General features: G+C 34.4%; 1 protein-coding gene and 1 long non-coding RNA gene across 4 annotated transcripts; both read right to left on the minus strand.

Moving 5' to 3' along the window:
• Positions 1–9815: 9815 nt before the first annotated feature.
• LOC112284454 (uncharacterized) lies at positions 9816–14452 on the minus strand. Of its 3 annotated transcripts, XR_016504030.1 has the most exons (7): positions 14260–14452; positions 13348–13646; positions 12804–13226; positions 11499–12048; positions 11161–11349; positions 10484–11003; positions 9816–10117 (listed from the first exon to the last, which is right to left on the minus strand). XR_016504030.1 is itself a non-coding variant. In XM_090251637.1 (6 exons), exons 2-6 carry the CDS (start codon positions 13533–13535, stop codon positions 10782–10784), a joined length of 1572 nt encoding a protein of 523 aa, XP_090107763.1. In that variant the 5' UTR covers positions 13536–13646; positions 14260–14451; the 3' UTR covers positions 10345–10781. The 3 variants fall into 3 exon arrangements, 2 of the variants coding, with proteins under 2 accessions (XP_090107763.1, XP_090107764.1); XM_090251637.1 differs by lacking the exon at positions 9816–10117 and having other exon boundaries at positions 10345–11003; positions 14260–14451; XM_090251638.1 differs by lacking the exon at positions 9816–10117 and having other exon boundaries at positions 10345–11003; positions 13348–14274.
• An 822-nt stretch (positions 14453–15274) lies between these two features.
• Positions 15275–15774, minus strand: LOC149988508 (uncharacterized). The gene is made up of 2 exons (XR_016504031.1): positions 15665–15774; positions 15275–15435 (listed from the first exon to the last, which is right to left on the minus strand). It is a non-coding gene; the product is annotated as an uncharacterized LOC149988508 (long non-coding RNA).
• Between the last annotated feature and the right edge of the window lie 4850 nt (positions 15775–20624).

Here is a 20624-nt window from a genome sequence, read left to right on the forward strand (position 1 = left end):
TTTGGAAGCTAAGGTCAGCAAGTTTAGGTTTTTGGCTATGGTTTTGGTGCAAATTTTGAGTCATTTGGGGTGTTTATGAAGGAAATATAGGCACTCAAAGTCAAGGTGTCAATTTTGTACCTATTATTACTCTTTTGAGCATAACACATACATACAAAAAGAAATAAAAGATCAACAATTAAGGTTGGAGAGAACACTTTCTTGGCTACACTTAACATATATTTTTTGATGAATTCTAAGTTGGAATAAAGGAGATATTAGAAGTTGAAGTTAGCACTAAGAATCGAAGGAGTAATAAATGATCCGAATTTCTAGTAGTATTTGAGCTATATCTTGTGCAATTTGATAAAATTGTAGCTAAAAATTTCGAAGAAAGTGTATTTTTATGTAACTTTATACATATGTTTTGTGGCATTTGGATTTTGGTTTGTGAGATATGAAGAAAATAGTACATGAATGCTTGTGAATTAGGATTTAGAGTACTTCTTAGGATTTTTAAGATGCCAGACAATTGGTAGTGAATTTATAGTTAAAGTTTTTTGTAGTAATGCTTAAGGATAAATGCTATATTATCTATAAATTTGACAAAAATTTAAAAATTGGATCAAGAGATATGAATTTCTATAGTTCAAAAAGAAAAAATCTTTTGCAAGAAAAATATGTTTTCAAGGGGTTTTATTACAATTTGAGTAGTTTATACAAAGTAAAAGAATTTACTTGAGCTAAGATTATATATATATATATATATATATATATATATATTAAATTAGATATATAGAGCTATGATTAAATTTTTATGTAAAGATAAGTTTTTGAGAGGAGATTATGGATTTTCTTTAAAATTATTGAAAATCTAACTTATCAGCAAAGGATTAATTATAATTTGCTATAGCCAAGAATATTAGGAAATTTCTAGATATTTGAGAAAGCCTTATGCAAAAATCTTCTTAAATATAAAAGGTTTTATTAGTACAATAAAATATCTTTTTAATATTATTGTATTTATTTGTCTTTTATTTAAAAGCTTAAATAACTTATTGGAGCTTGGCAGTAAGTTAAAACTAAATTCTCTACAGTTAAGTACCTAGTATATTCTTAGATAGAAGACCATGCAATATGATAATGGTAGCCAAGTTAAGGGTGACTATTCTACAACTATGGGAACTTCATTGCAACTCTACATAATTCTACCTGAACAATATCAAATCTATTATTGGCACTACTACCACTATAGTCTTCAACTCAACATTGAACATTTAATGATCTTATAAACTAGAACTGCAGCGTAGAAAAGATGACACTAACCACAATTGCGACACCGCCACTCGTTACAAAGAAGTAGTACCACCTATGTCATAGTAGAGAGAATTTGACTTAAGAAAGCATTGAAATTTTGACTGTTACTAATTGCTCAATTAAGCCTCAAGATTAAAAAAAACACCAAGTTTATGTATAAAATTGTCCCTATAGAAAAAATTACATCAATACATAAATCTTAAGTACCAAAGATCATTAAAAATGTAATAAAATATTATAAAAACTTATTTATCCTTAATATGAATTTTTCTTGAACTTCAATAGCTCATATCTCACAATCGGATCATTCAATCAAATCAAAATTTTACATAAAGTACTGATATACTTTTAACAACTAACTTAACAAATTTCAACTATAAATTTGTTACGGATGTTGAGATATTATCACAATTCTAACAATAGCTTCAAATCCTTACTTGTATATATTCATATATAAATTTCTTCATATCTCACAAACTAAGTATTTAAATACCATAAAATTTTGATATATAGCTTTTTAACCTTATAATATATATTTTTAGAAATTTTGAGCCAAAAATTCATGTAAAAACTCAAAATATAGCTCCAACCATTACTATGAACAAAATGACTTACTTACTGCCTCTGAATTATATGTGCTATCTTCAATACTCTATATAGGATTTAGATATCTTATACAAACTTCAAACACAGAAATTCCTTCACAAAAAATTATAGATCTTCTAATCACTCTAGTAATTGCACCTCTTAATCTCCAAAATCTATCATAAAACTCCTTGTATCCTCAAAACATCAGTAGTATGTCTTAAACAATACCTTAACTTCAAATTGCTATAACTTCATCATCATAATTCCAAATCCTCTAAAATTTGTACACAAATTGTAGCCCAAATCCTCAACCTTATAATTCTTACTTTTGATTCTCACATGCCTCTTTTGAAGTTGCCAAAATCCTTATTATGGTTGCAATCAGTCTACTGAATGCCTATTAGGCATGGCCTTTAACCAATAGAGATGAAAAGAACTTTACTTTTAGCCTTCATCCATCCATACCTTACCTTTATTCCTCCATACCTTGCCTTCATTCTTCCAAATAAGCTTCTTAAAAGATTGGATCTTCATCTTTGAGTCCCAATCTTCTCCTTAAATTTTATATTAGATATCTAAATCCTATATATTTTAAACACTATAATCAATATAGGTAAATCTCAAAATAAATTTTCTTATGTTAAGTCTCTTTAAATTAATCTACTAGCCATTCTAAAATACATCAACATTCATAAATATATTATCTATTTTAATTAATTTTTACATACTATAAATAATTACAATACAACACCAAAGAATATAAAAAAATATCACAAGACCGACACTATTGCTAGGAAAAGAAAGAACTATTGGTCTGTACTACTATGGCTCTAAAATAAAGGCAATTGTTATCACTTTGGAACTCTATAAGAATCGTGGCTAATCTGGATCATTGAAACTGAATCTTTAATACCAAATCTTGTCACTGCAATGAATTTTCAAAAAAAATTGACAAAATATTGAGTAAAAAACCAATGAGCATGCTACCCTACAATTTTAAAAGCTCTTCATGTAGGAACCGATTTATCAACCAAAAAAGGGAATAAAATAGCACTATTAGTCTAATATTACACTTATTAAGAAAAATCTTGATAAATAAAAAGTATTGTAGCCACACCTCCTAAAATCTTAATGGAAAAAATAAGAGCACCAACTAATCAACAACCACCCAAAGTTAAGTTCTTAGTCCATGCAATACGCTGTTCTTGCACTCTAAGAGATGGAATAAATGACCAACTTAAAAAAGTGATGGATTCTCTACCATAGCTACATATACATATAGAAGAACTACTTCTAAGAAGAAGTGTGGAGCATTTTGAGCTCAGAACCTCTACAGAAAAACATAAAAAAAACAAAAAATAAAAAAATACATGAAATAAGAAGATATCAAAAAGAATTACACTATAGCACCTTCACAATGCAAAGGAGATAGGAGAATTGTTTTAGAATTATTGGAGCTTATGAAGGCGTGGCAAGAAAAAAAAAAAAAACAAAAGAAAAGAAAGAGAAGTTGCCACCCACAGCGGAAATAAAAAAATCGAAAAAAAAAAAAAAAAAAAAAAAAAAAATTGTTGAACCGCTTTGGAAGATACTGCAGCTCCTTGATATCCAGCCATCAATCAAAATGGATGATAATGTCTTCTCCTTTGCACCATTGGAGTTGCTCACATTGATGTCAAAAAAACTTCTCGGAGGAATTCCGTTGCTGTCTGAGCCAAGAGCACTTTAAAAAAAAAGAATCAAAATCAGAAGAGAAAGAGGGAACTAGGGCAGCCCAGATCCTTATCAATGAAGAGGCTACCACCATTTAGGGGCATCTTCTGCCCGCCTTGATCACTCTTTGAAAAAAAATTATTTCTTTTTTTCTAATTTTTTTTTTCTTCTATCTTTTTGTTTTTTTTTTGTTCTACCTTCTTTCTTTTTTAGTCTTTTTTTTTTTCTTCTTTCTTCTCTTTTTTTCCTACTATTCTTTTTTGTTTTTCTAATTCTTCTTTCTATTACATATAATATATATATATATATATATATATATTTCCTTCTTTGACCTTGCTTCTATTTTTTATTTATTGATTTATCTATTATCATATATATATATATATATATATATATATTTTAGAAACTATTAATAAATCAAATTTTCTTTTTTTCTTTTTTATACAAAGATTACTTTCTTTTGTCCTTCATCTAATATTAACTAACTAAAAACATATTCTTTAGAGAATTGTTTTTATTAAATTCTATCTTAGGTTACATATTTGCTATTGATAATCTATTTTCTTTTTTTTTTCTTTTTTTTTTTTAAATTCTACTATTAATTCTTAAAATCTATGAATTTAATTATAATAAGTATATTTTTTATATTAAATATTTAAGTAAGTCAATTCAATGACTCATAGTTGTCCAAGGCCATGTCATTTGTCTCTAAGAGATAGTAGCTATTCTCAATACTAGCCCTTAGTGCCTTTATTAGAAAGTACCATTTTTCTACTCCATTTTGTTATTAACTTGGTGAATCTAAAGATTATAAATTCTCCTTGATTTGTTGGTGCTTAAATTTAAACTTTTTGAACAACCTCTAATCTAGTGGCTTCACTCTGGATATTAAAAACAAAATCCTTTTTGCACCAATATTTGTTGTCTCTATAGTATTAGTGATCCTTGTAAGGTATTAATTTCTATTGGCATTGATTATTGTGCCTTAGTATTGGATAGCAATATAAAACTTTGTGCTATAGGTTGTACTCCATGGTTTTTGAAATCTATAGCATTGATCCTCTCTACAATCCTAATTGCCTCTTCAAATGTTTGTGGATTCTTTAATTCTACTTCTTGCTGGATCATAGAAATCTACCTTTTTATAAATTTATCTATCATCTACATGTCTAAAATATTTTAAATTTAGAGACATAGGACCTTAAATAAAGAAACATAAACTTGCATTGACATAGATTGTGTAAGGTTAATCAATCGATCGCATGCTATTTTTTTTTTATTGATGGGCCAAAATTGAATCCTAAACTTGGTCTCAAAATCCACCTTGAGCTCCATAACTTTGAGCTTGATATTACCACCAAATGGCTACTACATCTTTTAAATATTTGGCAACATACATAATTTCTTTGGTGGTACTTGTTTCAAATAGTTGGAGGTATTGATGCATGTTGAAGAGCTATTGGCATACATCTTCTTGTCTTGAAGTTCTAGAATATGTATAGAGCTTACTTAATTTTATTCTAACAAATATCAACTCTCTTATCCTAGAAGCTTCCATTTTTCTTCATAGAGTAGCTATCTAGTCTAGGAGGTGTTGTATATGAATTTCTATTTAGGATTGCTTTGCCATATCTTCCATACTATAATTTCTTTACTGAACTATGCTATTGCAATGCCTTCTCTTCTTTAAACTAATTTCTTAAAAGTAGCTCGTGGTAGCCCTAAAACAATACTTAATGTGATCACAACAACTGACTTCTAACTATACTATGGCTATTAATATACTACCAAAGAACAAATTAATACTTTCTCTGATATTAATGAAACATGATTGAATTATCTCTAAGATCTAAGATCCTTCCAATCCATAGCAATATGAATCTCGTTACAATGTAGAATAGGATAGATCAAAATAAATTAAATAAAATTAAATAAAATAGAATATGAAAGATAGAATAGAGCAAAAGAAAATAAAATAGAATTGAACAAAAAAGTACAAGATCAAATTTTACTAAGGAAAAGAAATCAAAGCTATATTTAATCGAATATCCAAATGGCCCTAGCCAATCTTATTTATACTTTGTCCAATCATGTTAGAGCTTTTTAGAATGTTCCGAATAGTCGAATCCATCTAAATAATAGACCTAAGTCCTTTTTAGAATATTCCATATAGACCACCAACTTAGCTCCAATTCTAAAAACTTTTAAAAACTTCTAAAAACTTCTCAAACATGGTTCTAACTACCTATCACTATGCATCAACAATACAAATATCTTATTTATACTCCATTATAAAGAAGCACACCATATAACTATTTAACATATTTTATATAATGAAGATGCAAAAAAGATCATCTATTAAAGAATTTATTTGGCAATTGAAAGAAACTACAATATAACTTGCAGCCATAAGAGAAGAGGTCAAAGATTTCAAGCTTGTGTATTTAACAACTAATGCATTACTACTAAATTATATAAGATTCATATAAGCATTAGTGGGATAGAAGTACTTGTGAACCTTCAAGCGCCTCTGTAGCAAATTACTCTATAAAGAACAATATTGAAGAAACCAACTTAAGTACTAAGGCAAGGCTTTAAGGTTCTAGAATTATTAATATAACCTAAGGTGCACAAACAATGAAAAGAGGTAAAATTAAGAAGAAAAAATCCAACATTAAGGGTTAATAAAAAATTAGGATAATAAGTAATATAGGGGACCACAAAGAAATGGGCTTTATAATAATTGCAACAAAAAGAGATACTTTGCCTGTGAATGTCTATGTTTGAAAAGATTCAAAAAATTAGATACATTTACACAATTAAAAGCAAATCTTTTTGCCAAAAGTTCTAAACAACTATAAACATATAAAAAAATAGAGAAAAAAGATATCAAATCCAACTACTTCAATATAGTGATGTTTGTACTTAATCTTGATTGAGATAATGAGTAGTGGTACCTAAATAGTGGTGCAACTATATATATTGCTAACTAAAGATCTAACTTCTAGAACATTAAGACAATCTCAATAAAATCCAAAATCAAAATCATAGAATAAATAGCTCAAAAAGTATAAAAAGAATGAAGAGCACTAATCTAATATAATAACATACTCAAGGAAGTTCTTAGGGTCCTTCATATAATTGTCAACAAAGAATGCACAATTATATTTACTTCTATAGGATGTTAAATCATAACATAGAGTAAGCAAATAAAGGTCAAAGTAGAAAAATCCATAATACAATCATAAGACTTTATTGCTTTTTAGTACCGAATGCATTGTCTACCTTACCAATGATTGAAGCAAATCTCATCAAAATACACTTTTTTACAAGCCTTCTAAGGAGGATTTCAATATTTATTTATCTTATTGATGATTTCAGGAAGATGATCTGAGTGTACTTCTTGAAAATAAAAGAAATGGCATTCAAGAAATTTAAGAACTTTTAAATCTACATAGAAGGCAAAAACAAACAACAAATTAAGATTTTCAAAACAAACAAAGAAGGAAAATTCATGTCTAAAAATTTCTTAATATTTTGTAAAAATAAATAAGAATACAAAGGTAACTAATTACTTCTTATACTGCACACCAAAAGTAGAGTGGAGAAGAAGATGAATAATGATACCAAAGAATCTATATATATATATATATATATAATCTCAATTACATAGCAATGTACCTACTAAAGAAAGAAAAACAATGCTTCTATAGAAGTTGGTACTATAATCCACATCAAACAATAAATTTATTTAGATACACTAAGAGTCCTTTCTCTTAAAACTTGCAACTATTATTTAACAAAAAAATATCTAGTACATCCACTCTCCAACATTAACTAGATATTCTACAAAGGTAAAAAGAATATCAATTAAGTATGGCAACTATATTTTTACCATCATAATAATATAAAAATTAGAGGATTTTGAAGTTGGTAATCAACATTTGAAGTAGCATTGAGCTATGATAAAGGAATATAATTCCTTCATCTTAAATGAAACATGGATATTTAAACAACTACTTGAAGGCAAGATTTTGATAATAACAAAGTGGATACTTTATACAAAGATCTCAAGTAACTAAAAAGCCAAAAAAATCAAGGCTTGATTGGTGGCTTAAAGATTCCAATAACACCTAGGCATAGATTTTGACAAGATATTTTTTTAATAATCAAATAAGTTAGAATACAAATAATTATAGTCTTGGTAGCTTGAAAAGTATGGCAAATCAAATACGTAGATATACATATAGCATACCTTAATAGAAACATTAAAAAAGAAGTATTCATAATACAACTACAAGGCTTTGTCAAACAAGAGCAAGAAAATTTAGTATGTAGATTGTGGAAGGAAATCTATAGCTTCAAATAATCTAATAGGATCTAGTATTTTGACATCAATAATCTCTTGAAAAATATTGAATTGTAATAAAGTAGCAATGACTACAATATGTATACCAAAATTACTAGTACAAACCAATATGTCATTCTAATCTTTTATATGGATGATATTATGTTTATAGATAATACTATTGAAGAACTTCTCAGTTTCAAAAGCTTACTCTAAGGAAAGTATCAAATATCAGCTCTCAATACTTTCTTGCTCTATATTGGATTAAAATTTTAGTATGTCGACAACAATACCTTCTTTTATTAAGAGCAATATGTTGAATAACTACTTAAGAAGTATGATATGCAAGCATGCAATCCTTATTATACACGAGTAGAAAGCAACGTCAAGTTACAATTATGAATAGATTTACTACCAATAGATAAATATGAATATTAAAGTTTTGTAGATAATTTATTTTTTCTATAATAATAAGTATTTTTAATATAGATTTTTAACCATTCACATTTCAATACTTAATAGGTTTATGATGCTACCACTTATAACCTATATGGATGCCACAAAAAAGATCATGCAATATGTCATAGATACAATAAATTATATGATTTTTTTTTCTAGCAATAATAATTTCAAACTATAAGTCTTTACCAACTTAAATTAGACTCGTAACTTGGATGGTTGGAAATTTATATTGAGAATGCTTCTTAAACTCATAAAAGCGCTAATATTATGGCAAAGAAAACTTTAATCTATTGTAGTAATGTCAACAAGTGAAATAGAATATTGTACATTCACCAATTCACCAAAAAAAATTACTTGGACTAAGAAGCTATTACATGATTGTAACATTCTTCCATACGATCCTACTCTTTCTCTATTGTAATAACTTGGAAGTAGTAAAGTTAATTAAAAATCTAGTCTAGCACTTATGCATGAATCATATTGAGTTATAATACCACTTCATTAAGGAAAAACAATAGCTGGCCACATCAAAGTAATCTTTACACCCATGGATTTATAAGAAATTAATATTTTTCATTAAATCTATGGAAAGAATCAATTTCAAATAAATGATAAAAAAATAAGATTATATTTTTTGGACTTAGAAGGATGCATGGATATTCAACCAAATATATTATTTATTTGAGCATGGTTTCTATGCAAAGAGGTCTAGTAATATTTTATTGTGACCTAAATAAGAATTCTCATCTTTATCACTCTTGTTAAGTTCACTGCTACTAAACCTATTTAAATTCCTTCAAAAAAATACCTCAAGAATAGAAAAAAAAAATTACAATAATACATATGGAGAGATGCAACATCATGCCTCATATCTCAAACATAACAAATATAATTTGTAGCATCCATTCTTAAAAATTTTGTAGCACACCAATCAAATATTGACTTAATCTCTTTATGCCATTTTTTGTTGACACATCACAAAGAAAGTAATATATATAAACTACCTTGATACCTTATCTTAGGCCATATCAACTCATGAAATAATTGATTAAACAAACCAAGTATAAGCAGTTTATTAAAACTCTCAACAAACAGATAACCTATAAGTATATTTTTAATCCAACTAAGCCAAGATGTAACTAAATGTCAATAAATCTCCATAAAAGCCTAAAGCACTAAGTGCAATAATTCTAAAATAGTCAAATTCTTAGCATCATTTTTTAATAATATAATTATTGCTAAAAATAAAATAGGCATAAAAAAACATACAAAGTACTTAAAAGAAAGCTCTACTTGATGTTTGATGTAAATGAGAGTGTCAGTAAAGATCACACATTAATCATTCACACCACTTAGGTCTACACATCAATCACACAACACCTCATCACACCATTGCCAACTAAGATTATATAAGTAGTGAGTGGATTTAGAAACTAGATTCTTTGGTAGTAAAAACGTCACACCAATATGGCATCTTCTGATGGCTAGTTTTGTAGCTAAGTTGAATAGCAACTTGAAAGACATGTAAATATTAATCCCAAACTCAATAATCACAATTAAAAAAATCATAACTTTCATTCCACACTCGGAATAGCAGAGTGTCATTTGTTACCACAACAACTGCTGTCAAAAAAACCATCTACAAGTTGCTTTGAAGTACTTTGGAAACGAAACATGTCTAATTCGTCGTTGCAAATCTCCATGGCCCACCTGCAGGAGAATCAAAATCAGCATGTTAAAAACGCTTCTTCAGTGAAGAGTTTGCTTGCATCTCAGATCACGGGCATCCGTCCTGACAGTAGCTAAGTTGAGACCATAGCTAGAATGTGTTACCTAGTGACTTTGCAATAGTGTAAGGCAAAGTTTCACACCATCAGAACATTTCATCTGGAAAGAATTCTGAAAGCTGAAAGATCAGAGTCCCGTAGAGTTCAAGATGATAAAGCAGGGAGCTTCTTAACAAGTCAAGAAAGACACTAACTGCAGGTACAGATCATGTTATTTGCAGAGCAAAAGACTGCAGTGACTTCCATGATATCACAGATGCTGGGATGAGGAGGTGCGCTCCTAGTATACCTGCTAGTCGATTGATTTCTGATCAACGGCAAAACGGGGTCTGATTTGGATATCTGTGAGGCTGACAGTCAAAGGTTCAATGTCGAAGGTGTTTGTTACATCTACATGGCCAGGCTGTGTGCAAATAACTTAGGTCGTGTTTCGAATCAAAGGGTTTCACTGCAAATCTCAGTGCAGCTCTTCAAATGGGAGCACGGAGCCCCACTAGATCTGTGTGCAGGAATCGTTGTAATGGGGGTATATGATATACTGCCTGCAAAGCTCAAAGTGATGGATTTAAACTAACAGACAGGTTGAGCTAGATGGACTTCATGGAATTGAGATTGTTAAAGCTGTTTGACTGGTCCTTGGAAAGCGTCGCAACCAGCTGTCGGTTCCGGTCCTCAAGCTCCTTACACCTCTTGTCAAGCGTCTCGTATCTTTGCTCGATGTTCTCCTTGCTTGCCTTCAACTCTTCGACTTCCTTCTGCAGGTCCTTGAGGTAGGTGATTGCATCAACCAAGGTGGATGCTTTGTCTGCCTGCATCAAATCCACGAGGAACGAACCCTCAACAGTGAAATATCAGAAACAGAAAAAGCCACCAGCCCAGCTATACTTTAGAGGGAATGAACTTAATTATGCACAAGATTCGAAATTTGCAAATTAACAGAGCCCGATCACGTTTAGAGTTTTGTACCTTCGAGATTATGGGAACCAGTCTTCTCAATGCCGCGAAGTTTTCCTTCTGCTTCACTCTCCGGCGTCTTTCTGCCAGCATGTGGTTGATGGCAGCTTCATCATGACCAGCATGTATCGGGCCTGAACCACGAATGCTCCCGTGCTCCGCTCCCCACCTTCTGCGACCCCTTAAATTGGACGTGATATTCTGCACTTGTTCGTTTTCCGGGAATCAATTTACAATTTACGGCTCTGATGTTCTGTAGAAAGCTTCACTAGCTACATAGGACCACGTGAGGAAGATTGAAGTGGCCAAGCTTGATAAAGTGAAATTAGGATATTGTGATGTTCCAATACCTGCGTAACAGCACTGGCTAGTGCCCTAGGCTCATGTTGCATGTTTGGAGCTTGGTCACAAGATATGTCGGCAACCTCCAGGTGATACGTATCGACCTCTTTAACCACCTCTGGTTCAGACAAGGAATGTGTCCGTAGCAGTGACCCAGAAAAGTCAGAAGCCTGGTTCACGAGACTGGCATTGCTACTTTGCGGCAGTTGAATTGGTGGGTCAACAATACTCTTCTGCAAGCTGGCTGGGTCATGCTGCCATGCCTGAGACGGAAACTTTTGAACATTAGTGGATTCGTACTGAGCAGGGAGTCTTATGTTTCCCTGCTGCGCACTAGACGAGAGACGCATCTTTTGAACGTCCACCTTATCGTTCAAGTTGGCAGCTTGAGTCAAAGCTGGATCGAGTTGTATGTTTGGTTGTTGTCTCCACTGCTCCTGCTTTTCTTGAGCTTCAAAGAAGCTGAGCGCTTTCTGGATTTCATGTTGGTCGCCACAAGACGTTGTCCGTCTTATATTTGCGGTGAACTGACTAGATAGTCTGTCTGAGCATGACGCCCTGATATTATTGTACAGCATAGATTACAGAGAACAGTATCAGCTGGAGCGAACAAAGCACTAGGATTGATCCATCCTGATCCAGACACTGCGAGTCTTTTAGTTCAGAAAATGGACAACATTACAACTTAGGGTGAAAACATCTCGTCACACTCCCTACATGCAGTGTCCTTCGGACAGGGTTATGGGATGAATTATTCTCAGAGAATATCCAGGAGAAGTCCAACAGTTATACGAATACCATTTTACAGTTTCTAGTATCCGAGCTATCTGCAAGCTGAATCGACGTAGGTGTTTTCATGAACACGAGGAACTTTTCTACTCTGAATTCTACGTTTGTCCCAAATTGGCGCACTGTGTATATTTTCTTGAGCAGTAATATAGACTAATACAATTGTACCGATAAGCATCATTCAACTCATGACGCTGAAAATGGGAGTCATGACATTCAAGACCTTTTATGTTTATTGTCGTGAGGCTGATGTTCAGGATGCTCGGCCAATCTCTACCTCTGTAGCCAAAAGATCGTTCAGCATTTGTGACATTAATATTCTAGTAATCGGGCTGGCATCCTGGAATTTTTTAGGCCTTGAGACACAGTTTCGTTAAGGTTGAGCATTGCTCGCACAGTGCTCACTGTCAACTGAAACCAACTACGAAATGGCCGCTGGCAAGAGAGTTGCAAAGAGATGGTTGATAGCTGCTACATAGACAGTAGGCAAAGAGGACAATTTACATGAATTTGGATCACAGTACCTGTCCAGCGTAGAGCTTCCTGAGTTGGAAGGAGGATTAAGTCGCATTTGAGGTTGCTGCGGTTCAGGAGAGCCTGAGAATCTTGCAGTCGAATCCCCTTGGCTGCTCATGCTGGAGGAAGTTGCCGCACCCGACCATGAACGATATTGATCAGCTTGAGGAATTATCAACCCATGGCTGGTGGGTCGTGTCATGCTCCTCTGATTTACATTCTGACTGTCACGAAAATCAACCTCAGAAAGCGCCCAATTCGCTAATGCATTAGGGCTCGTCATGTCCAACGTCGCTGGTGGGATTGTGCCACTGTTTAACCTAAACAAATTTTCCTTCGTGATTGTGTCAGTGCCGGAATTCAGTTGAGTATCTGACTGGTCGTGCATGTAAATGCCAGGGTTTGGACTCAGGCTTTGGCTAATTGCTGACCTGCAAGAGCAGCTACAAACTGGTCACAACTTGATTAGTGTCGCTGGGCGAAACCTAAAGATGGAGATAGCGCCAAGAATTTTCCGACAGCGAAACAGGAACCTGAGGACAGAGCGCTTACCTCCACACCTGGTCTGATAGAGTTAACTCCGACTGAAAGGGCTGGTTGAGATCGTCTAAACGTTGAGGAGAGATTTCTTCAGTGCTTTCGGACCACATTCTATGAGAAAGCTGTTGCGACTCCAAATTAGTAGGATTGTTTGCTGCTGTATTCTGATGACAACTAAGCTGGGGTCCAATCTGGAACATTGAAGCAGCTAGGGCAGTGGCATGCTCACAGCCTGGGCGCTGCAGCGGCCGCGCTGCGAGTAGATCCTCGGACAGAACTTGCTGGATTTGGTACTGAAAGGTCTCTCCCACCTATACAAAATCATGTAGATACCCCCAGGTGTAGCGAGCCATTAGCATCCAAATTATCTTTTCAGGAATAATCCATAAATTTCTCACAAGTTGTGACTGACTAAGCAACAGTTGATCCACATGTTTATGACTCTCAAACCCTCTTGCACCCCAAGGAACCATTCCCACACTGGTGGCCAATTTGCTTGTAACCCTCGTCAATATCTTGAATCCATGTCTGCATATGCTAACGGATAGGATATTCGAAAATCTTTACTGTCATTCCATCTACTGACGAGAGTTTTCCTCTTGCCACATTATTAAGAGTTCTAAACTTCCCATCCTACGTATTGTAATGCGGAAAAGACACTGAGCTAGTCACGAGCTTTCTGCTGAGGTCCAAGGGGTAACAAATGACAGAAGCTGACCCAAATTCCTGGACTGATTTGTACCTAGCTGTCACAATACCATCCATCGTGCAAGGAGATTCATGCCAGCCAGCGAATTCTCACGGAAAATACCGAACCTGGGCTGGCTATTCCCAGATTTCTCCTCGGGCAATATACTAACGCATTAAGAATGCTACCATTTCAGCATACCCAACCTTGCAAGCACTCAGTCGGTGAGCACTCACTCACACACTTTGACGATCTACAAAACCGGTGATGACGACGGGATCAACACATTTACGGTAGTGCCACTTCCAAGTCCATTCCAATTCACATCTTCTGAAAACACGTGAAGCTCATCGGCAGTTGCCAATTCAGGCTACTGCACCAGCAATGCATATCAGCAACAATCCAAGTATCTAAGATAAGCGCGGTACCGCATCGACGCAACAAGAGGGCTACAGTGCTGCACTATAAAGTCCATAACCAGGAGCGAGTTTTTCGTATTTTGGGATGCCTTTGGGTGGACCCAATTGGTTGGACCCCAAATATTCGGTAAGCTTAATCGGTAGGTCCAGGTGCTTAGAACCAGTGATATTTCGTTTCAGACCCTGTCCTTTGTCTTTCACTTTAAAGTTGAAAGGGACCGGATATTACTAGGGGGGAACTTTAATAAGTTATACACAGATGACATGATCTAAAGTGGAGTAGGCTGTCACCACTCCAGTTACCAGTTACAGTTACAGTACAAATTAAGAAGTTGACTTTAACGTCATCCAAGCAACATTGTCACCAATCGAGGGGCAACAAGTGCAACCGAGTCATCAGGGAAGATCGTCTTACGAATGCTGTTCGTTCGTGAAATATAGAAAGACAGAGAGAAGAAACGGGAGAACAGACAAACGAATAAAATAAAATACTGGCCGTATATTTAGTATCTTTTGACTAGAAATTTGTGGCGGTCGTAACAACGAAACTTCTGTAAGTTTTGGTACCATAATGTTACAATAATAGAATTGACTGTTATTGAAACTAGATATTAGGAAGGGAATCAAGAAATAATTTGCAAAAGCTGATTGCTTAAAACTGTCACTGGATCAGATCGTGGATCTTTACCACACAACACGAACAAGTGGTCAATCTCACCACATGTCTCAACATCGTGTAGATTTGATCACCGGCGAGTGAACTTGAGAAAGCAGCATTTCTTCCTAGAAGGAAGGTATGCGTGCTCTTCTGTTTTAAAGTAGAAAGCGTGGCCATCAGAGATCAGGGCGTTGTAAACAGTGGCTTCGAACTTAGCTGAGGGGATGCGACCTAAATTCTACTCAGTCAAAAAACGACAAGTGGAGGAATTCACTTACAGCAATCACGGTGCCAATTTCGAGGACACTGTCGAGGCATGGAATACACGTCAATGTCTGCACACTACCACCGATCAGAACTGCTATACTTGGACCCAAAAGAACTTCTATTGTCGTCTGTGTGCTTAGCACTCGTGTGATTTCTCCATAAGTACAGAACACCAACAATTTCATGATAGACACAATTAATAATACAGACTCTTCAACAGCGAATCGACACTAAACTATTTTCAGACATTACACCGTGACATTTCAAATATTTCATTTGGCTTAGCTCTTAACTTACCATAATTTGTGCACATCTCAGAAACTGCGTTTGCTCCACTGATCCAGCATTCTCACAAACTGAGTCATCAGTTAACCAGATGGGTCTTCCTTCCATGTGCGCCCTTCCAACAACTCTGCGTGCAATTTTGTTTTCTTAATAAGGATCAGTCTTGAGCTCTACTCAAGTCACTCTCACGCACAGGTCATCTGCAGTTTATGCAGTTGCACTTTGCTACTGACTTGACGGCAAGTGATGAGCCTGATCGTACGACTAAGAACAGCAGAATATGGAGCCTATAACATTGACTATGATACGACATTGCACAGTTCATGGAAATCAAACCACCGAATATATTCTCACCGACTGTTTACACTACCATAAGATTCATGATAAAGAGTTCTGTGCCTGGTCGAACAAAGCTAGTGTTTAACACAAGATGTTTGATCTTCATTATTAGCTTACAGCATGTCGCAATTTGAGCCAATTTTCAAGGACTCGAGAAACCTGATCGAACATGAATGAAACATGAGGAAATTTAAATAAAGTAACAGCCCAATGTTTTGTTACTTTATTACCCTCATATTGACGACTTCGTTTATTTGCTTGAGAAAATTAGCTTACCCAGAGCCAGGAGCAAAAGAGCAGCGTTTGTAAGTTGTGTAGAAGAACTGGGCACTCCAATTGACCTTAGGTGGACTTGTTGTTGCTGTAGACTTCGGGTTCGCATCCTTAAAGTAGCCCATCTTCCATGTGAGTAACCTGAATCATTGACAAGATACCATTATCAGCCAAGCTTGTGTAATACTCTTTGTTTAACATGCAGAACCAAATCTACAAGACCCCCAAACACTTTTTTCATCTAGAAGCTCCACGACAAAGATCAGAGCAAATAGCTGTAATATCCAGAAAACTATAAGATGAATTAGAGGGAACGTACAGGTCGGCAGTGAAGTTAGCAAACCCTTAGTTTAAGTGTGAGTTAGAGTGTATCATGAATTCAGGGACTCTTCTGTGTTATAATGTCATACGTGATGTATTGTTCCTCAGCGGTGTTTTTCAACTACCCTTTCTACACTCTTCTATTCCCCTACTGAGTGGAGTCCCCCGTAGTATCCTGGTTAAATTCATGATTAAGGCCAGTATCCGGGCTCTTGGCAAACGTGGGCTCAAGTGCAGTAGTAATGCACAAGGAGGAGAAGCAAAGCGAACATCGCTTCGAATGTGCAGAAATCTAGGTCAGACATAAAACGTCAAAGAAGTGGACACACCATTTGGTATCAACCAAGATGACGTAGTTAGAAGTCTTCCCAACTATGATTTGTGGTTCAGAACGTGACAGTTGAATTCCAGGCGAGATTTTCAATATCGGATGTAATAAGCCGACTAATACATGCGCATATGTTGACAAGTTCTCCGGACTTACAACGAAAACTTTCTACTGATCTTTGAACGAGTTTTATCACAACAATATCGAACTTATGGAGGTGGAAAGCGTAGTGACCTTGTTCGGGGATTGAGCGTCCAGAGCACAGCATACGACCAGTTCAGACGGCCCACCAAAATTTCAAGCCTTTGTTGCAAAAGCTGCTCTGCATGGGAGTCATCTTCTCTCCTTGACGACCTCATGGTTGTGGAGGTATTAATCAAAGTCAACTTCTTCAATTGATCGCTCAACTTTGAGGGCGATCCTTGTGCAGATGCACGCTCCTCGACGAAATCAGTCCTTCCATGTTATTACCAAGCTCAAAACCCAAGTAGTGATTTCCAAGCTTGTAATCATACTTGGAGGTTGATATTCTCAAATTTTCTAATTCACTGGAGCCAGGTGTCTCGAAGAAGGGTGAACTCCACTTACGAGGATATTCTGACAGTATGCGTGAATACTTGGCAGTACGTCAAAAACCCATGATTCGTCAGCATTGATGACGAATCTGATAACCTGATCACCCAAGGCTTGTTTAAATTCCAATAGACAAAAAGTTCGAGTATTGTACATTAGACTTGTTGACATTCATCTGGGGAGGCAGGAGAGGCGTTGCTATAAACCAAGTGACCTGAATTTGTAAAATAATCATTCAGACTGCGATATCTGCTGGATTTTGCTACTGAATAAGATGCTTTCCCATGTTTTCTCTGGTATGCAGCGTTCTACACACCGCCTGCTCATCCTACCGCATCCAATCAAGGAACTCCCTGCAAACGTGACCTGCTGAATCCGAACGACATTGTATGACTAACCTTATACCATCTCCATCTCCTGCCTGCAGTAACTGGGAAAGGAAGGGAATGATCTACTAGTTTTCTTGCTTTGAATGAGCCCACCCGGAGAGGAAGATTGAAATGTCTTGCCGCTTGTGTTGCTGCTCCAGTGCTACCAGCTGGGATAACAAGAATCTCAACAGCCAGTCAAGTTGACCCGTTTTATGCGCGCGGTGCAGGAGCTGAACAACGCAAACCCACTTAACACTTTACCCACAACCCAAACCACGACCACTGCGAGCCACACATGAAACAACCTGCGCTGTTACCGCTGCTTCTTCTTCACAAGGCCACTCCTGCAATAAGTTCCGTCTCCACAGCCTGAGCCTGACAGGCTTGGCCATGAGTCCATCACTGGGAATACTTGTCAGGGACAGCGAGTGACCTTTAACTCGAAGCCTTAGCCAGTAACCGACAGAAGTGCCCTGTGTGTATGTGAGGGCAAGACGGGGGACGGAATTATCGGAAGAGAAAAAGCACGTGCGGGCGTAATCACTCGCTGGCAAACCACGCAGAACCGTGCGCTTTATTTCCAAAAGAAGGGTCACCGAGGCAGACGCCGCCGGTACGGATCAAGTAAGCGCTAATAAATACCCTGCAATCGGTCCCACTGCAAAGTGATTGTCGCCAAGTTGATGAACCCCAGGAAGCATTCACGTCGCCACAAATAGGTTGGAAGACTTTCAAGTGTCTTCATTTGGAATCTGATCGACGGGCTATAGTCAAAGCACACACGAGTAATCTGTCAAGGAGGAGGAGTGCTCACACCATGTTCTACGACCAGGAACATCTCGCGCCGCACCCTAAAGCCAACCTGAGCCACATCGGAAGAGATCCGGAGCTTCCAGGGGAACCAACTTTCCTGGTGCATGAGATGGTTCCTTCTTTCACTGCCTTCGATGCATCATGCTTTCTTGCTTGCTAGCAACATGGCCTCACTTCTACAACTCCTCATGTCAACTCTGCCAAATTTGCAATATATTCACCTCTCTTTCTGTATTAATATATGTATTCTCGCACTTTGTAGAATCAGTTGGTTGACAAAATCATTATATATATATATATATATATATTTGTTTTGCATTGATTAAGTTGGCAAAGAACATGACTACAAGAGAAAAGGTTATTATGATTTTTATACCTCCTAGAGGTGTAATATGATACAAAGAGGTATAATTTTTTTAAATTTTTTTAGTATGTATAATCATATTGGTAGGTGCATATATAATTATATCAATAGATTGTCATTTTTTCTACTTTTAGCAATAGTTTTTAAAATCATGTTTTGTTTCAATTTCTAAAATACTTATCTTTAATCATGCTTTTGTATTCATTTTCTAATATTTTTTCGAAAATTGCCCATATTTCAAAATACTAATCCATATAAATTGTTTTAACTAATTACTAAGGCTTGATAACATCTGTGTGTGTGTGTGTTTTTTTTTTTTTTTTTTTTTTTTAAATAAAATAAAATAAAATTCAATACACTTCATTAAATTTGGATAATTTATACAAAGATTTTACAAAAGAATATTCAAAAAACTTAAAATCTTTTAAAGGATAGAAGGTATAAAGGACATGAATTATAATAGAACTTTGAGAAGAAAATACATTCATGTATCATAAAAAGAGAGAAAGTTGATAAATAAGTTTTAAATAAAAGATTTAAGGAAAGAAACTAAAATAATTGTTGTCAATTATAAAGAGCTTAGAGAGTCTTGAATCAAGACAAGAATAGAAGAAAGATGTTAATAAGACTAATGATAGTCTTACTCTTGCCTTTGTATATACCAACTACTTAAAAGATCTTATTGAAGCTTTTTAAGGACTACCAAGTATTAAGTTGTAGGTTGCTATTTACACAATTTTTAATGAATAAAAATTTACAAGACAAGTTTCAATTGCCATGTGACATATCTATAAAAGTTAAAATATCTAATCTATGTCTAAAAAACTTCTTTAAAGCTTCTTAAAAAAGATATTATCTTTTCAATATGTTTCTTTCTATTTCTATTTATTTTTCTTTAATAAATTAATATAAGCATTTTTTATATAATCTTTTTTCCTAAGCATTAAGTTTCACAATGAGAAATCAATTTTTTTTTTATAAATGAATAAAATTAAAATTTATAAAATAATATTAGAAATAAAATTTGATTTATATTTTATACAAAGATAATTAATAGGCTCTTTTAACCATTAATAATATCATAATCAAGGGCAAGAGGCCTATCTTCTTATTTGATTATTATTGAAGCCTTCATAACTACCTTCAAGCAACAAATTTTTCATACTATTAAGTGAAAATATCCATTGTTAATAGTACCATTGAGCCTTAAGATTCTCTTCTAAGATTTTACTATTAAATAGAATATATTTTTCTATCCATTAAAATAATAACATGTTTCTTTTAAAAATATTCATAATAATTTAGATGTTATTTATGTTAAAACATCCTAAATGCTATATTTGATAATTTTACAAATACCAACTCTTCAAATGAATCTATTAGCCTTAAATTCTCTATGTTGCAAAGAAGTTCTATACATTGATCTTTAAATTTTTTTTCTTGATTCATACCATTATATTATTAATAGTTGGTACTTGATTTTAATAGATGTTATTAATAAAAAAATAGCTATAAATTTTGATGCATTTATTACATACTTAGATAATTTTTATGTAAATTTACTAATATCATATTCGTGCTCATGTATAA

Source organism: Physcomitrium patens, chromosome 7 (genome assembly GCF_059467195.1).
Source record: "Physcomitrium patens ecotype Gransden chromosome 7, ASM5946719v1, whole genome shotgun sequence".
In the NCBI taxonomy this organism is placed as follows: Eukaryota; Viridiplantae; Streptophyta; class Bryopsida; order Funariales; family Funariaceae; genus Physcomitrium; species Physcomitrium patens.

Coding starts and splice junctions, on each gene's coding strand:
- LOC112284454 (XM_090251637.1), bottom strand. CDS start 13,535: ATGTTCCAGATTGGACCCCAGCTTAGTTGTCATCAGAATACAGCAGCA. Junction 12,049..12,803: donor GGAAGCTCTACGCTGGACAG/GTACTGTGATCC, acceptor CAATAATATCAG/GGCGTCATGCTCAGACAGAC. Junction 11,350..11,498: donor TAGCCAGTGCTGTTACGCAG/GTATTGGAACAT, acceptor GAACAAGTGCAG/AATATCACGTCCAATTTAAG.